Below are 16,055 nucleotides of genomic sequence, written 5' to 3'. Positions count from 1 at the left end.
CCACAGGTATCAAATGAGATTACAGAAATAATTATGGGCTAACAATTTTGATCTTTTAAAAAATTAAATAATGACAGCATTTACCAATTTAAAGTTGAAAAATTTTGTAAGTAGGACATTAGCATGATGTCTGGAGATGAGGTAAGGCAAACGTGATGCGGGTGAGCTGAGTGTGCCCTCCTGTTACACTCATTTTTGTTGATCCTGAGAAGTAGAACTACTGAAGATCTCAAGGTCGAGCCTCATTAATTCTGAGGAGCGCATGTCATTTTGCTATTACAAATTGTTACTGCATATTTGGCGCAAAGGGCATTACTAAACTTTCTTGCCAAAATAACAAATCGGTGGTTCGGGAAGAGGGTACTAGTATCCTCTAAAATACTGTAACTTTAGAAAAACCGTGTAGCTAATATGTGTTGAACATTTATCCACCGAGCCCATGGTAAGCACTTCGTGTACATTATCTCAGCGCTCACAACATTCCTATGGGAGGGACTTGTATTATCCCCGTTTTATAACAGAAAATGGAGGTGTAGAGGGGTTAAGTTTCCTAAGTCTCTGAGATACAAGTTTGTTTCTAAAGTCTGATCTTTTATCCACCGGGAATTGTCTCAGTTCACTCAGTTTATTTTCTCACTTACTAGTGTCAATCACAGCTTAAAAATCACATTTTTGTTTATTCTCCCATATATATGTTTTAAGAGTAGAGAAAGTTCCATTTTATTAATTGGAGGCATGGTAGTAAAGTGACTTTGCTTCAGGAAGCAAAGGAGTCATCGAGAAAATAATTTGGGGTCTTCTGATTATCAGCACATTAGACTCATCAGACAAAAAAAAAATCAAGTCCGTAATGTTTTCCTCTGTCTTCTAGCATTTAATTTCCCTAAATCAACTACTATAGGAGCACTTTCTGTATTTAGTTCTGCATTTATTTATTTATGTAACATTAAGTTTGATACAAGGATGAGTAGGTTGCCCTTGGTTACTGTTTTGACATAAATGCTACAGTAAAGGTGTCTGCAGAATGGGGGACAGACACTTACTGCTGCCTGAAGTAGTTGAAAGCTTCCTGGAGAAGGTAACGTCTCAGCTAGTACTAAAGCCGTATGTGAAACTAGCAAAAGGCAGAGTGGTGTGCAACTTTAAGAAAGATACAGGTGAAAGAATGGGAGAATGGACAGGCAGAAGAGGGATCACGTGGCTGGGAGAATTAGGAAAAGCATGTTGGAAAGCGTTTGAGCTAGAACTGGAAGGCTAGAAAGGATTTCATGCATCTTCACAGAATTCATAAACCTGTGTCCTATTATTTAGGTGCAGGGACGAATACAAAGTTTTGTGAAGTTCGTGGACAAGTTGTGTAGGGTTGTAATTTGATAATTTTTTTTAATTCAAAGAAAGTAATGAGGTTTCTTTTTAATTAGTCTTTTGGTTTTAGAATTATAATTAGGGAAGCCGGGAAAGCTATGGAAAGTGAACTTCGGGCTTGGAGAGAAGCTGCGCATTGCTGCCTAGTTGACTGATTGCGTCTTTGTTGGTTTGACTGCAGTGATCCCACAGTTATATTAATAATAGATTAAAAAAAGTTGAAAGTAAATGAGATATAAATTTTGATATCAAATATTAAATATTACTGCATAAGAACTGGCAGAACCCTGCTGAGGAGTACTTTCAAAGAAAGTACAGGGCTTATGTTTAAGTGCTTTGTATCTTGCTTATAGTTATGTGGTTGGTTTTACTCTTATTCATTACAAGTAGTTTTAGCTCTTTGGTAACATGATTTGGACATGTAAAAGATGGACCTGTAAATTTTGTGTCAGTTTGAATTGTTCGCTTTTTCCTCAGGTTCCACATCCACCTTTATAATCCAGATAGTCTCATTGCTTGTGTCCTGCCATACCACGAGACGAGAATATTTGTGCGGGTTATACAGCTTCTGAAAATTAATAATTCAAAGAACAAGTGGTTCTGGTTGTTGCCAGTTAAGGTATTGTTGAATGACACATTATCTATAATTATTACAAATCTTGGTTAAGAGATGTACTTTAGAAAAATAGTGTCGTTAGTGCCCGAAGTATCACCCCCCAGTTATTTCCTAACTTCCAGTTGAAAGTAGTATAATAACAGCTGGCTGTTATTAGCACCCGATATCAGGCTAGGCAATTTACATATATTATCTTGGGTTCTCACAAAACTCCATTTTTACAGATGAGGACAGGCTTAGAGAATTAATTTACTTGCCAGAGTTCATGTAAAGTGGCAGAGTTGGGATTTGAATCCAGATCTACTTTTAAAGCTTATGTCTTCCTACTGTTCCATCCTGTCTGGCATTTTAAATTTTGGAACTAAAGAGCTTTTGAAAAGTCAGAAATGAAGAGAAGCGGGAAATACTTAAGTCTAACCAGTAGAGTTGCTAAGAATCTAGAGGATCCAGGTTGAGATAAATGTGTCAAAATGCAACTCAACATGTAATAAGTAATCATTTTTTACTGAGTATCTTTACCCTCATTGCTGACCTTTTCTTAAATTTCTGAAGTTTGTACAACTTTAGTTGTTACTCTGATCTCTGCCACTAGTTATAAGGAGATACTGTGTTTTGGGTTTGTGAACCATGCAGCATTATAGAGCTGTAACTATGGTAGTTACTTTAAAAATAATGATCAGTTGATGACTGTCCTTAGTAATAGTTGGTTCTGTCTGTAACAGCAATCGGGAGTGCCCTTAGCTAAAGGAACTTTGGTTACCCACTGCTACAAAGACCTCGGCTTCATGGATTTCATTTGTAGTCTGGTAACGAAGTCTGTGAAGGTGAGTAGTATACTGTTTCATGACCGTAATTCCATTAAAAGCTGGCTTGCTCCGAGTACAGAAAACATGCCGAGGCCTTCCGAGGAACACGGGTACTTTTGCTAAATGACCTGCTGTTCAAGGCTGAGCTGTGGGATCGGTCTTTCATCACCGAAGGCGCTTTTCTACAAAAATGAATTATTCCTTGCCAGATTCTACTTATAGTGACTGTTTAAAGACACGACCAGAAAATGTTAGGAAGATCGTTCATTCTTGTCACATTTAATCGATTCACTGAATTTGTGTATTTACTGTTGTATATGGTAAAAATGAAAATGTCAGCCTTAAGTAGTTGAGAGCTATAAATATTTTTATACTTTTACCGAATTGGCCTTTCACTCTTCAATATGTTTTGTGTGTGTCGTCTGTTCCAGGTTTTTGCCGAGTATCCTGGGAGTTCAGCTCAGTTGAGGGTGCTCTTAACTTTTTATGCTTCTACCATCGTGTCTGCTCTGGTGACCGCCGAGGACATATCAGACAGCATAGTTGCCAAGCTGTTTCCATATATCCAGAAGGTTGGCTCTGCTCCAGTGTGAAGATTATTTTGTCCTTGAAGGAATGTTCTTGCTTTTAAAAACTTAACTTAGACGTAAATGTTCTAAAATTGATGATTTATTTCAGATGGTTGATGAGATTTAGGTAAAAAGTATGACTTTTGTTTTAAAAACAGCACAGTAGCATCTTAATTAGGGCTCCTTAAAGAATAAACGTTGGCTATTTGGCCCTGCCGCTGTCTCCCAGATATATATCAGTGTGCGTATTTATATCTACGCATATATGTTAATAGGTGGGTATCTATATATAGATACAGATAGATTTTTTTTTTTTTTTTTTGGCTTAAGACAACAGAAATTCTCTCTCAGTTCTAGAGGTTAGAAGTCTGAAATCAAGGTGTGGACAGGGCTGGTTCCTCCCGGGGCCTCTGAGGAAGAATTCCGGGCCTCTCTCCCAGCTTCTGGGGCCGGCAGTCCTTGGTGCTCCTTGCCCTGTGGCAGCACACCTCCAGTTTCTGCCTGTCTTCACAGGTCGTCTTCGCTCCCAGGCTGTGTCCTTAGCAGCCATGTTACCTCACTGGAAAAAGAATGGATGAGAAAGTCTCTTCGAGGCATAGGCTCTTGTCATTTTTGCACTGACCTCTGCTTCTCAGTGTTCCTTCTCCTCAGCTGCCTTGGTGCCGGCCCCTTCCCGGGTCCTTGTGGAGACAATGCTTTCACTTCCCACCACTGTCCAAGGCCTTTCATCAGACACTGTCGCGTTTCTGATTGAAGTCTCTCACATGGGGGGAAGTTCGTATGTGAAGGGAGAGCTCATTCGCTCCTGGTAGGACGTGTGTAGGATGTGTGAGTGGGGAGGCCCTCTGGGAGCCCTTCCCTCCTCCAAGAGACTTGTCTCCTCTCTCTGTCCACTCCGGAAAGGGAGTCAGCATCTTGATTTTTCACTTCTGAGGAGGGTGCCTTAGGTAGTACTAATCTCTAATTTATGGCATTTGTCAAGTAAAGTATAACATTTTAAGTAGAGTAAAATAATATAGTTCATTATTTTTCTTTATATTTTAAAAAAATATTTAGGGATTGAAATCATCTTTACCAGATTACAAAGCTGCAACGTACATGATAATATGTCAGATTTCTGTGAAAGTGACAATGGAAGAGACTTTCGTTAATTCGCTGGCTTCACAGATTATCAAAACATTGACCAAAACTCCTACTTTGATCAAGGATGGATTAGGTTGCTTGATAGTGCTCTTGCAGAGACAGAAGCCAGACAGCCTTGGGAAAAAGTACGTACAGTTGAATTGAGAAATGATAATTTAGAGGTGAATTAAATTATTTTGAATAATTTTTTCGAAGAGAAATTTTATACTGTTTTTTCAATTGCCATTTATTGTCTAACTTGTAAAGTCAACATCTTACGTACTTGTTTATTCAAAGGCCGTTTCCTCACTTGTGTGATGTTCCGGATCTCATTGCCATACTTCGCGGGATTTCCGAAACATACGACATCAGTCCTCTGCTGCGGTACCTGCTTCCCCATCTGATTGGCTCTGTCATCAGCCACGTTACAGGTGCGCAGTTTTACACTTACATTAGAAACGTACTTTGTAAGGTTTGCGTCTCTTAAAGTAGGAACTAGACCTTGTTAATATCTTTACGATATTTAAAGTTTCTACTAACTAATTGTTTTTGCGTAATTTGTCTACTTCTGTGAGAAATATTTGGGGTGGGGAGCAGGTTAGCTGAAGAGAGATCCTCATTAATTTAGTGATATGCTCAGAATTCTGGTTTTTAAAAAATGAATATTCTTAAAGAGTCTCTACATGAAAAAGACTATAATTATTTTAAAATAACTAAAATATTTTACTTAAAACTTGCCCTTTCTCATTTAGATATTTAATGAACTTTAGTGATTTTTTTTCAAAATATCCAGTTGCCAACAAGTTTTTCTCTTTTGCATCACTGAAAATATAAGACAAAAAAAATCTCATGCATAAAAATCCAAAACTTTTTTAAAAACCTACAGTTTTTTAGAAAGCGATTATTTGCATTACATGTTTTTAACTCTTCAATAAATACAGAAAGGTAAGGAAGAAATACTTGGTCCTATCGCAACTTGGACTAGGAAAGACATACTAAGAAAGGCATCTTTAAAATTATTTCAGTCCATTGGAGTATAAGGTTTGCTTAACCAAATCTTGGTTTAAGTGTGCTTTAGAAACATGACTAGCATGAATGAAAGTGTATTTTTCGTATTCTGAAGGTGGTGAGTAATGTGATCCAGTCTTTGAAAGCAAGTCTAACATCCAGTTCTTACATTTATGGTGAATGTGAAATAGAAGATGACAGCCCTTGGTCCAGCAAGGGAGTATTGAGATGATAGTTTAGCCTGTTTTAGGAGATACAGTTTCATGGTTCTTGTTACCTGTGGTCAACTGTAGTCCAAAAATATTAAATGGAAAATTACAGAAATGAACAATTCATGAGTTTTAAATTGTGTGTGGTTCTGAGGAGCGTAACGAAATCTTGCTCTGTCCCTCCTGGAACGGGAATCATCCCTCTGTCCAGCGTCTCCATGCCGCATCCACTAACCCGCCTGTTAGTCACTGAGCCTCTTGGTTATCAGATCGACTGCTGCGGTATCACAGTGGTTGTGTTCAAGTCACTCTTATTTCACTTAATAATGATCCCAAAGCGCAAGAGTGGTGATGCTGGGCATTCGAATGTGCCGAAGAGAGGCCATAAAGTGCTTCCTGTAAGTGAAAAGGTGAAAGTTCTTGACTGAAGGCATTTTATCATTTCACATCATCACAGGAGGAAGGGTGATTACAGTACAATAAGATATTTCGAGAGACCACAGTCACATAATTAATTTTACTATCAGTTATTGTTAAGCTCTTTGCCTGTTTTATAGATTAAACTTTATCATAGGTATCTATGTAAAGGGAAAAAGCCTAGATAGCAGTGGTCCCCAACCTTTTTGGCACCAGGGACCGGTTCTCCTATGAGAACCTAATGCCTGATGATCTGAGGTGGGGCTGAGGCGGTGATGCTAGTGCTGGGGAGCAGCTGCAGATACAGATGAAGCTTCGCTCACTCACCTCCTGCTGTGCGGCCCAGTTTCTGACAGGCTACGGATGGGTACTAGCCCCTGGCCCAGGGGTCGGTGCCATCTGTCATTCCAGGCACCCACTGAGGGTCTTGGACTGTGTTCCCATAGATAAGTGGGGACAGCCATAGTTTAATGAGATCTTGGTTCTGGTCCCAGCTGTAATGCGACCTGGGGAAAAACTATGTTTTTGGACCTCTATTTCATTAATGAAATAGGCGTGATCATACTTGTTTTTAAAAATACAAAGAGTCTGCGGCCATGCCACCCTGAACAAGCCCGATCCCGTCTGATCTCGGAAGCTAAGCAGGTCGCGCCTGGTTAGTACTTGGATGGGAGACCACCTAGGAAGACCAGGTGCTGTAGGCATAAAAAATAAAAAATAAGGGATTGTAAGCTGACAAGGACCTTGCAATCGGTGAGGTCAATCAAGGATTGCCTTGCCTAAAAAAAAAATAAAATTAATAATAATAATAATATAATTTCAGGTAAGGATAAATGAGGGTAGTATATGTAAAAGTGCTTTGAAAATATGACTAAGTGAAATACACTTTGAAAATAGTGTATCAAAGTATATGTTTTAAAGTTACTTCTGTACATTTTCTGCTATAAGTAAATTGAATAGTGTCAGCAAACAAAAACCATTTTAATTTGTAAACTAAGGAGAAGAAACTGAAGGAATGGATGGCCAAATCTACAGGAAACACTTAGAAGCCATACTTACGGATATATCACTGAAGGACAACTTAGACCATCTGTTGGCTAGGTAAGCTGCTGTTTTGGTCATGCTTTCGATTTGTGTTTTTGTGGCTTAGTATCATTTTCCGGGTTGATTAGCAGTTTCCCAGTACCCTTTGTAATGTATTTCTTTTTTTGTCCATATCATTTCATTAATTATAAGTACTTAGTCCAGTAATTGTGGCAACAGAGAAAAAGTAATTTCTCTTGCTTGTCTTTAGTGCTTATACATAATCATGGAAAGTTAATAGCTAAGCAAAATTTGGGTTACAGCTGCATGTAATATGTGGCTGTTCAGAGTTGCCTAATAATAAAAGGACCATAATGCCTGACAGTACATAAGTTAGTGTTCAGAGTAAATACCAGTTAGAATCTTCGCGTTGAAGGTTGGCATGAAGTAAAAGTTATTTCTTCCTTTTCTGTAAAAATGGTTTATTGCCCCATTTTCTTAAAGGGCAACTCGATACAGTGCAAAGACTGTAGGTATTGCAGTCAGACGCGGGTTTGAACCTGCCTCTGTCATTTCCGGAGAGTAGAGTAGGAAGTTCTGAAGGCCGGACTGCCTCCGTCTGGGTTCCACTGTGTGACGTTGGTGGGTGCCTGTCTGCTGGTGTGTCATTCGTGCCCCTTGCTCACAGTGAGTGAAATGGGACTATACACATGAAGTAGTTGAGAGCTTGGGCTCTGGTATCAGGCCGGGGCTAAAATCCCTGGCACAGCAGGGCTCACCAGGCAAATTGTAAGACTTCGTAGCCCTAGTTTTGTGTCTGAAGTAAGTGTAATTTCTACCTTGTAGAGGTATGACACCTAGAGGTCATATCCTGAAGCACCTGGAACATGATCGATATTCTGTAAGCAGTAACTTTCACATCTGCTGATAACTGTTTTGTTTTGCAGCCTCCTTTTTGAAGAGTATATTTCATATACTTCACAGGAAGAAATCGATCCTAATAAAATATCTTTGCTTAATGAACAGTTTCTTCCACTTATCAGACTTTTAGAAAGCAAGTAAGTTGTGTGTGTTTGTGCCTTTGTTTTGTTAATGTGTACCTCTTGTTTTATAAAGAGATGGTTTTGTAAGAGAAAGTTTTATAAGTCATAACTTAATATAGTAAATGAATTATAAAGAGACCAGCCTTTTTTTCCCCCCCTGAAGGAAGGGACAGATGTAGGTTTTAAATATATTTGAAATACAACAGAGAATTGGGGTTGGATGGGGACTGTGGAGAGTATAATTTTTTATAGAGAGACTTGTTGTTGTAACAGTCATAGTAACAAAATTCATCAGTTTCATTTGGTTTTACATATTCCATTTGTTGATATTTTAAGTCTCAATCCCAGTGATTTTTTAAAATTTTACTTCTTTCTTTCATACATGTAGGCGGTGTGTGGTTAATAGCTTTATGAGGAAAAATGAGTTGACTCTTTAATTTCTTCCCAGGTATCCCAGGACATTAGATGTCGTCTTAGAGGAACGCCTAAAGGAAATTACAGACCAAAAAAAACAAGAACTTTTCCACCAATTTATCTCTCTTTCTACAAGTGGAGGAAAATATCAGGTAAGTTTTTCTTCAGAGAAATTATGACAATTAGGCTTATATTTGTGGTTATTGAAGCACTCCGGAAGGTACTTTGCTATTCTACTCCTCTCTTTGGAAAGTTTCATGGAGAGATGAGATTTCATGGTTTGCCTGGTTACCTGCAGGTAAGGCTGTGAAGCAGGAAATTAAATAATTGGAAAAAAGTACAGGAATTTAAGTAACTGCAGAGAAGGTACTTATTTCAGAAGTATCGTTTGGAAATTCTGTACATGATGGTCATTAGCAGTCACTGAAGGTGGCCTCACTCAGGTCTCTAGTGTCCTGTATCTTTCTTCCAAGTCCGCATTTCCCAGTGTGGTTCCACCAGTGACGTGTGGCTGTGCAGATCGCTGGTTACAGAAAGGAGGTGGATTTTTATCTCATTATCGTGTTAGAGCTTCAGAAATTTTCTGGTGATTCACTTTAAATCTTTGTACTAAAAGTTTGACATCTAAGCAGTTCTTATAATTAGCCTTGAAGACAAATATTAGAAAGAGAAATATGACTATTTTGTTTTTTCTCTTTCGTATTTAGACTTTCCTCTTCAATGATGTTTCATTTCCAAATCTTAGTTCGATATACAGATTTTCTTCTTAGTCTAATTATGTAAGCGAAGTAAGTTGTCACTAATTTGAGTGTTACTGTTGTGTAATTTAGATGAATTGCATTCTGTCTTCAGTGATCCATTATTTAAATTTATATTTTTTTTAGATGCTAATATGGTAATAATCTTTGGTGCTTTTTCACTTTGGAATCAGATATGCATAAAGAATACCAAATTACTTTATAGAATTCACTAAATTAGATCTACATATAGACACAAGTGTACATAAAATCAGCATTAACAATACAGATTTTTTTTTTTATCTGTTATAACTCATACTATGTTCTCAAGATGGATATTGTTTTACTTTTGGGTTTCTGACATTAGATAGTCGTTATTGATTATGTGGAGCAGGTTGGGGTGGTTTTCTCCAGTTTTTATTCTGGATTATGCACTGCTGAGATTTAGCGGTAAAATCATTTGGTAATTGTAATGAATCTTGTAGTTTTTAGCAGATTCTGATACCTCCTTGATGCTCAGTCTGAATCATCCACTTGCCCCTGTGAGACTTCTGGCCGTTAATCACCTAAAAAGTATCATGGAAACATCAAAGGTTTGTGTCAAGTAGCTTTCATTTGTGATGTCTTTATTCTTATATGTAATTCTAGAGTAAGACCTTGAAGTTACCACCTAGAATTGATAGCGTGTAATTATAGAAATAAGCTGAGTAAAGCCGATGAAAGTACATGGGACAAAGATTCAAGGGTGGACATGCCATAGCCACCGTTTTAACCTGCATGTGCCCTAGTAACGACTGTTTTACATCTTTTCACATTGCAGATTTTCAGTTTAACTTTAGTGCACTGTCTTTCAAACTGAAATTTGTAGATCAGTTTACAGAGGTTCACAAATCATTTGAGATTTTTTTTTGAAATTTGATTTTGATTGTCAAGTTTAACATGAGCATATGTGGAGACATCAAAATGATAGCTTTTGGAGCACTGTTCCATGATTTCAGGACCTATAGTTTGTGTTTAAAACTTTAATGACGCCAAAAAGTGAGTACAGAAGCCAACTTAATTTGTAAATTATGCCCTTATACCAAAATGATATTTTAAAAAAACTTTGCACTGATTAGAGCATTATTTTCCAAACTTTAGTCATGCAAGCAGTACCTTCACAGTTTTTGCTATGTTAGCTTCCACTAATATTATTTACTTAAAAATTTTCTTTGACTTCTTTTAAATGGACTCATTTTTTCCATAGTCTTCAAATCTGGGTTTGAAGTGCTAATTGGATATACATTTTCAGTTACTGTGATTAAAATAGAAATTTTATCTTTATAACATCTAAAATCATGTCATGTACTACTGTTTGCATTTTTGGAAAACTTCTGGAATAGAGAAAAGTTGTAGCAGAATTTACTTTCTCCTTAGCACTTGGTAATATAAACGGAACTTGAGAACTTGTGTCATGGCACTTAAAACCAGACTCATATTACAAGTGGAATTTAATTTCAGCTAATCACAGTTACTACTTAAATTCATCTCAATTTGAATTTTCTGGTTTGTGAGATTTTTTTAATATTTGACTTGTACTTTTTTTTAATATTTTTAATTTTTTTGTTTTTTGTTTTAAGAAGTCTCAATTTTAAAATTGATAAAAGCAACATTAGGATCTGTGAGTGTTTTTTTTAAATGGTTAGTCTATATATAATCAAATTTGAAAAATATTGTTCTATATGATTCATTTCTGATCTGACATAAGTAATGTTTCTTTCGCAAACTGCCGATAGGTTTGCCTTATTTATTTGTTGGATAATTATACTCGTTGAATACTGGTCTTCGTCGTAATAGGAAGATTCCTGGAATCTCCTAATATTCCCACAGCTCTTCCCATCCTTCTTTTTTTTTTTGGCAGACTGGCTTCTCAGTGCATGTCCTTATCCTTGTAAAAATCTTGATAGTAATATCTAACTTTTAACAATAAAAATTGATCTTAGAAACCTTTAAATTTTCCTAGGATTCCTGGGAGATAAATTCTTTACAATTCATTGTCCTGAGCACTGACACATGTTAATTAATCCTTTAATAACCCTTCGAGGCAGGTACTATGTTCTGTTTTATAGATGAGAATAGCGAGACCCAGAAAGGTTAAGTAACTTACTTGAGGTCACATAGCTAGTAAGTGGCACAGCCAGGACTTAAGCATGTACATTCTGGTTCTTCAGTCTATACACTCTCAACGTCTGTACTCTCATTTTAATAAGATAAACTTAATGCAAAACTTATATTTGGACTATACCTATTATATCTTCAGTGGAAACTGGAAAAGATTTGTACCAAACTCATCTGAAAATGCCCTGGAGAGATTACCTAGTTCATTGCGCATGTGCTTAGGTGCTTTGAACTTGCCTTCTGGGCAGAGTCTAGCTTCCTTGACTGGTGTCCTGGAGTGCTTTTAAAACTTGCTTTCTACTATAAAGTCTGACGAGGTTTTAGCAAAAACTAAGTTAATATTTTTTTTCTCTTGCTCAGGAGAGTGTCGATGAGTCTTTCATAAAAGAAGCTATTTTAACCCGATTAGGAGATGATAGTATAGACGTTGTTTTGTCAGCTATAAATGCTTTTGAGGTGAGTGAATTTGTTGTTCATTGAAATGCACATTTTTGGTAAATATTTTCTTGCCCTTCTCACATGATCCTCTGCTCTAGGCAGGAATATATCTGAAAATTATTCTTTCATTGGAAATTTGTTGTCTTGAGTGTACAGACATAAGTCTGGTTGGGGAAAGCTCATGCGAGTAATTAGATTGCGCAATTTTATACATAGGGAAGTTCTTCAAAAAGGGGAAATATTGTGCGAATTTTACCTTGGGGTCATGGAAAATTGGCCCCTGAATGCCAATTTTGAGAAATTGATCTTATAAAACTTAAATTTTACTAGGATTCCTGGGAGATAAATTCTTTATAATTTATTAATTTTTAAAGTTCATTTAACAAGCACTGTATGTATTTGAAGCGAGTAAAACTTTATTCAGGATACTTTTTTCCCCTCTAGATTTTCAAACAACACTTTAGTTCAGAAGTAACCATTTCACATCTTCTGAATCTCTTTCGAAGAGCAGAACTTTCAAAAAACAGGGAATGGTATGTATTATTTCTCATAATATTTTGAATTGGTGAAATTTTTATATTGTGATTTTTTTTTTTTCTTTTCCATTTTTGCAACTTATTTTTTAGTTACGTGACACTTTGGTCATGGAGTGAAACGAGTCTTAACGTAACACTCTTGCACCGTAAAGAGAATTCATTTGGGTTTATGTGGGTCCATTATACTATCATCTATGTTTGAAATTTTTCTTAATTTGGAAAAAGAAGTATATTATTCATGATGTGACACTGAAATCCGGAAGGTAGGATGGGAAGGAGCTTTCATTTTCTATTTTATATAATTCTATATGTTTTTATAAGGATATTACTTTATAATTTAAAATTATATTAAATGAAAAATAAGCTCAGAAACGCATGATATTTTCCGTAGTAAGTATTCGATAAGCTTTGGTTATTTCAGTTTTGGCACCTAAGCTTTTTGCATGGAAAAATGACTAAGCTCCTTGGAGGAAGAGGATATGTCCTATAGGTTTTTGTATCTATCGTATTTAATTCTTAGCACATTGTGAGTGTTCAGATATTTTTTGAATTTCCGAGTGAATCTCTGATTTCCAGGTTAGTTAAGATATATAGTGTGACGTATTTTACGTTATAGTTAACCTAACGATTTCTCAAAAAAAAAAAAAAAAAAAAGATCTGACCAAGTTAGCAGTTTAAAATTACTGTCCCAAATAACTCCTTTATTAGCATGGATTTTAAATGATCGTCTCAGTGTGTTTGGTGAAGAGACCAGGATAATGTCAGCTGAGCTGGAACAACGTAAGAGTTTTTGCTGAATTCAAGTCATATGTTTCTGAACCAGATGCGCTTTTATATCTTTTAGGTACAAGGTCCTCGAGGTTGCAGCAGACATACTAATTAAAGAAGAGGTGCTGAGTGGAAACACCGAGTTATCAAATCAGGTGGTGGTGCATCTGCTTCCGTTCATGGTCATCGACAGTGACGATATGGAGTCTGCCGAGATGAAAATTGCTATTTATTTATCAAAATCAGGAATTTGCTCTCTGCACCCTGTACTTAGAGGATGGAAAGAAGGTAAGAAATTCACTTGCTTTTTGGAAAAATGAGCAGATAACACCTTAAAAAGAAGACAAGTATATTTAACAATTGGCTATACTTATTATTTGAATCATGTCTGTCATGTTACATACCAGCAGAATTTTAAAAACTTTAGCTAAGATAAAAAATATACAATGAAAAGGAAGCTGACCCATGTACAAATTCAAAATTGGATAAAAGGGAAAATAAGAAAACCTTCATAGGAAAATTACAAAATTTTTGCTTAAGTTCCTTATTCTGCATGATTCTTAGGTGAGTGTTGATGACATAAGGGCCTTGTGTTTAAAATTTTTTTTTTTTTACAGTTCTTGAAAATGTGATTAAAAGCACAAAGTCAGGAAAACTGATAGGTGTAGCAAATCAGAAGATGGTTGAATTGTTGGCTGACAACATAAATTCGGGGGACCCTTCCTGCATGTTGAAGATGGTAGGTATGCTGTCGCAGTCTGCCTGTGGGTCCGCTGCTCGTCATCTTAAAGTCCTGGTGTTGCTGTGCCAGAGGCTTTTGTTTTCTTATTAATAACTTTTGCATTCTTGAGTCCTTTGTTTTGCTTTAAACATACATAGTGTTTACTGTATTCTGCAGATTGTTGAAGTCCTTAATATTTTACGTAATTTTTTCATGGTGGCTTTGTATTGGCCCAGTAAGGGCAATAGCGAAGTCATATTTTTTGTTAAAGCGACAAAATATAATCTAAAGGAGGAGAACATTTATTTTGCTGTAGTAAATACAGCGTATTAGGTTTGTTAATTTAAGAACAGTCAGTTGGCAAGTGCAGTTATATGTTCATTATAATTTCTGAAATTACTATTTTTATAATTGCTTAGAAATTAGTGCCTCTTACCTTCTTAAGCCTTTATATTGGTCATCACTTTAAATGTAGAACACACACAATATCTAGATCGGCCTAAAGCAGAGAAGATTGTTCTGTGCAGATGAAGAGCTGCCAGTAATGGAGTGCGTTTACTTTTCAAGGTGGAGGATTTAGTCAGCGTTGGGGAAAAGGAGTCCTTCAGCCTAAAGCAGAAAGTGACTTTTCATGTGATTATGGCGGTGCTCATCTCCTGCTGTTCATCTTCAAAAGAAACTCACTTTCCATTTGCAATAAGAGTCTTCGGTTTGTTGCAGAAAAAAATAAAGAAGCTCGAAAGTGTCATTGCTGCAGTGGTAAGGAGGGCGAAGTCCCTGGAAAGTTGAACGTTGAAGTGGCAGCCTGGCCTGTTAGGGCAAAGCCGCCAGCGCGAGGCCGAGGTGCTGAGTCTTTGGGTTTGGGCAAAATGTTACGCGGCCTTGGGGAGCAGAGAGAGTGAGCCCGGTGCTCTCCTCCTTTTGCAGAAAGTTAATTGAGTCAGAGAATGCAATGTTCTGTATCCATATCATCTTTAGGTTCATTACCCACGCTATACCTAACGGCCTTTAGTGATGAAGAATTCGCTAGATGTGTCAGCCCTTGAACAAAATATTACTTCATTGTGTCGTTTGCTAGAAACAGATCTTTTGTATTATTTTGATATTACATTAGATTTGGATCTTAACCAGCCTTCTACTGTCTTTGACAGTGTTATTAATTAGGGACCATGTTTCAGTTATTTCTATCTTTATCTAGCACCACATCTTGAGGTAATGAGGTTGTTTCTTTTCATATATAGTAGTATTTTGTTTGTATACGTTCTCCAAACTTCAGAGAGCTCCTCATTACAGGATGAGCTAAACGAATCTCATCCTTTTCACATTTCCATACACCCTCAGGATTTTATACGTTCTGGTTGGCTGTTGATAGCTAAAGTTATGTAAAGTTTGAGAGTGAATCCTCGTATTTTAAAAAGTAGCCCAGATAAGCCCTTCTTAATTCCTTTTGTTATCCTTTGTAAGGTGTGATAACCTGAACTGTATTTGTTCTCAGTATTAGAAGTGGGGACAAATTAAGTGTTTTACATATAGATCGAGGTGGTTCTAAGTTGTTTTATATTAATCCCCTTCCTGAGAGTCATGAACATCTTTTGGGCTGTAGCAGCACATTAAACCCAGAATTTCCTCACTAAGGACATAAGTCTGGCTTTGGATTATTTTTCTTCCAAGTTAGTACTCTGCGCTCCCCTGTGCAGTCTCGTTTGTCATTTTCCTACACCTTTTCTCATGCTTTTAGCATTTGCATTATAACTTGTAAACGCCTTAACATTTTGCTACTTGTTTAGAATCATCTGCGGGTTTGGAGATTTTACCACGTGCCGTCTTCAGCTTGGCAGTAAAAAATGTGAAATGAGAAAAGCTCCTTTAATGATCTGGTGGAAATCTAACTCCTTATCGTTCTGTTTGTAAATGTACCATTTGATAAACACGATTTATGTGGGTAACATTGGTTTTTAGGGATGATGTTGTAAGAAAACATAAAATGGAGCCGTGGTTAACTTCCACGTGTCGAATCTGGTGAATAGCGATGGTTAGACCGCTTGACACACCGATCAAAGTCGTTAGCCCTCCCACCTAAACACGCGTGCAGGCAGTGTGGCGTGT

At 36.9% G+C, this 16,055-nt stretch overlaps 1 protein-coding gene and 1 pseudogene across 1 annotated transcript in view; both read left to right on the top strand.

The window, feature by feature from the left end:
* The window catches only part of HEATR1 (HEAT repeat containing 1), a 44,025-nt gene that overhangs the window by 1,284 nt on the left and 26,686 nt on the right, over nucleotides 1–16,055 (top strand). Inside the window, 14 exon segments of the mRNA XM_025039065.1 lie at nucleotides 1,826–1,984; nucleotides 2,704–2,805; nucleotides 3,219–3,359; nucleotides 4,413–4,624; nucleotides 4,776–4,909; nucleotides 7,111–7,213; nucleotides 8,083–8,193; nucleotides 8,627–8,744; nucleotides 9,815–9,922; nucleotides 11,847–11,942; nucleotides 12,369–12,457; nucleotides 13,305–13,516; nucleotides 13,846–13,967; nucleotides 14,517–14,733. Of these exon segments, the coding sequence (XP_024894833.1) occupies nucleotides 1,826–1,984; nucleotides 2,704–2,805; nucleotides 3,219–3,359; nucleotides 4,413–4,624; nucleotides 4,776–4,909; nucleotides 7,111–7,213; nucleotides 8,083–8,193; nucleotides 8,627–8,744; nucleotides 9,815–9,922; nucleotides 11,847–11,942; nucleotides 12,369–12,457; nucleotides 13,305–13,516; nucleotides 13,846–13,967; nucleotides 14,517–14,733 (1,924 nt within the window).
* Nucleotides 6,699–6,816, top strand: LOC112470052 (annotated as a pseudogene).

The sequence above is a fragment of the Pteropus alecto genome, unplaced genomic scaffold (assembly GCF_000325575.1).
Source record: "Pteropus alecto unplaced genomic scaffold, ASM32557v1 scaffold189, whole genome shotgun sequence".
In the NCBI taxonomy this organism is placed as follows: domain Eukaryota; kingdom Metazoa; phylum Chordata; class Mammalia; order Chiroptera; family Pteropodidae; genus Pteropus; species Pteropus alecto.
The sequence above is the reverse complement of the archived record's forward strand: the minus strand, read 5'-3'. Positions and strand labels throughout refer to the sequence as shown.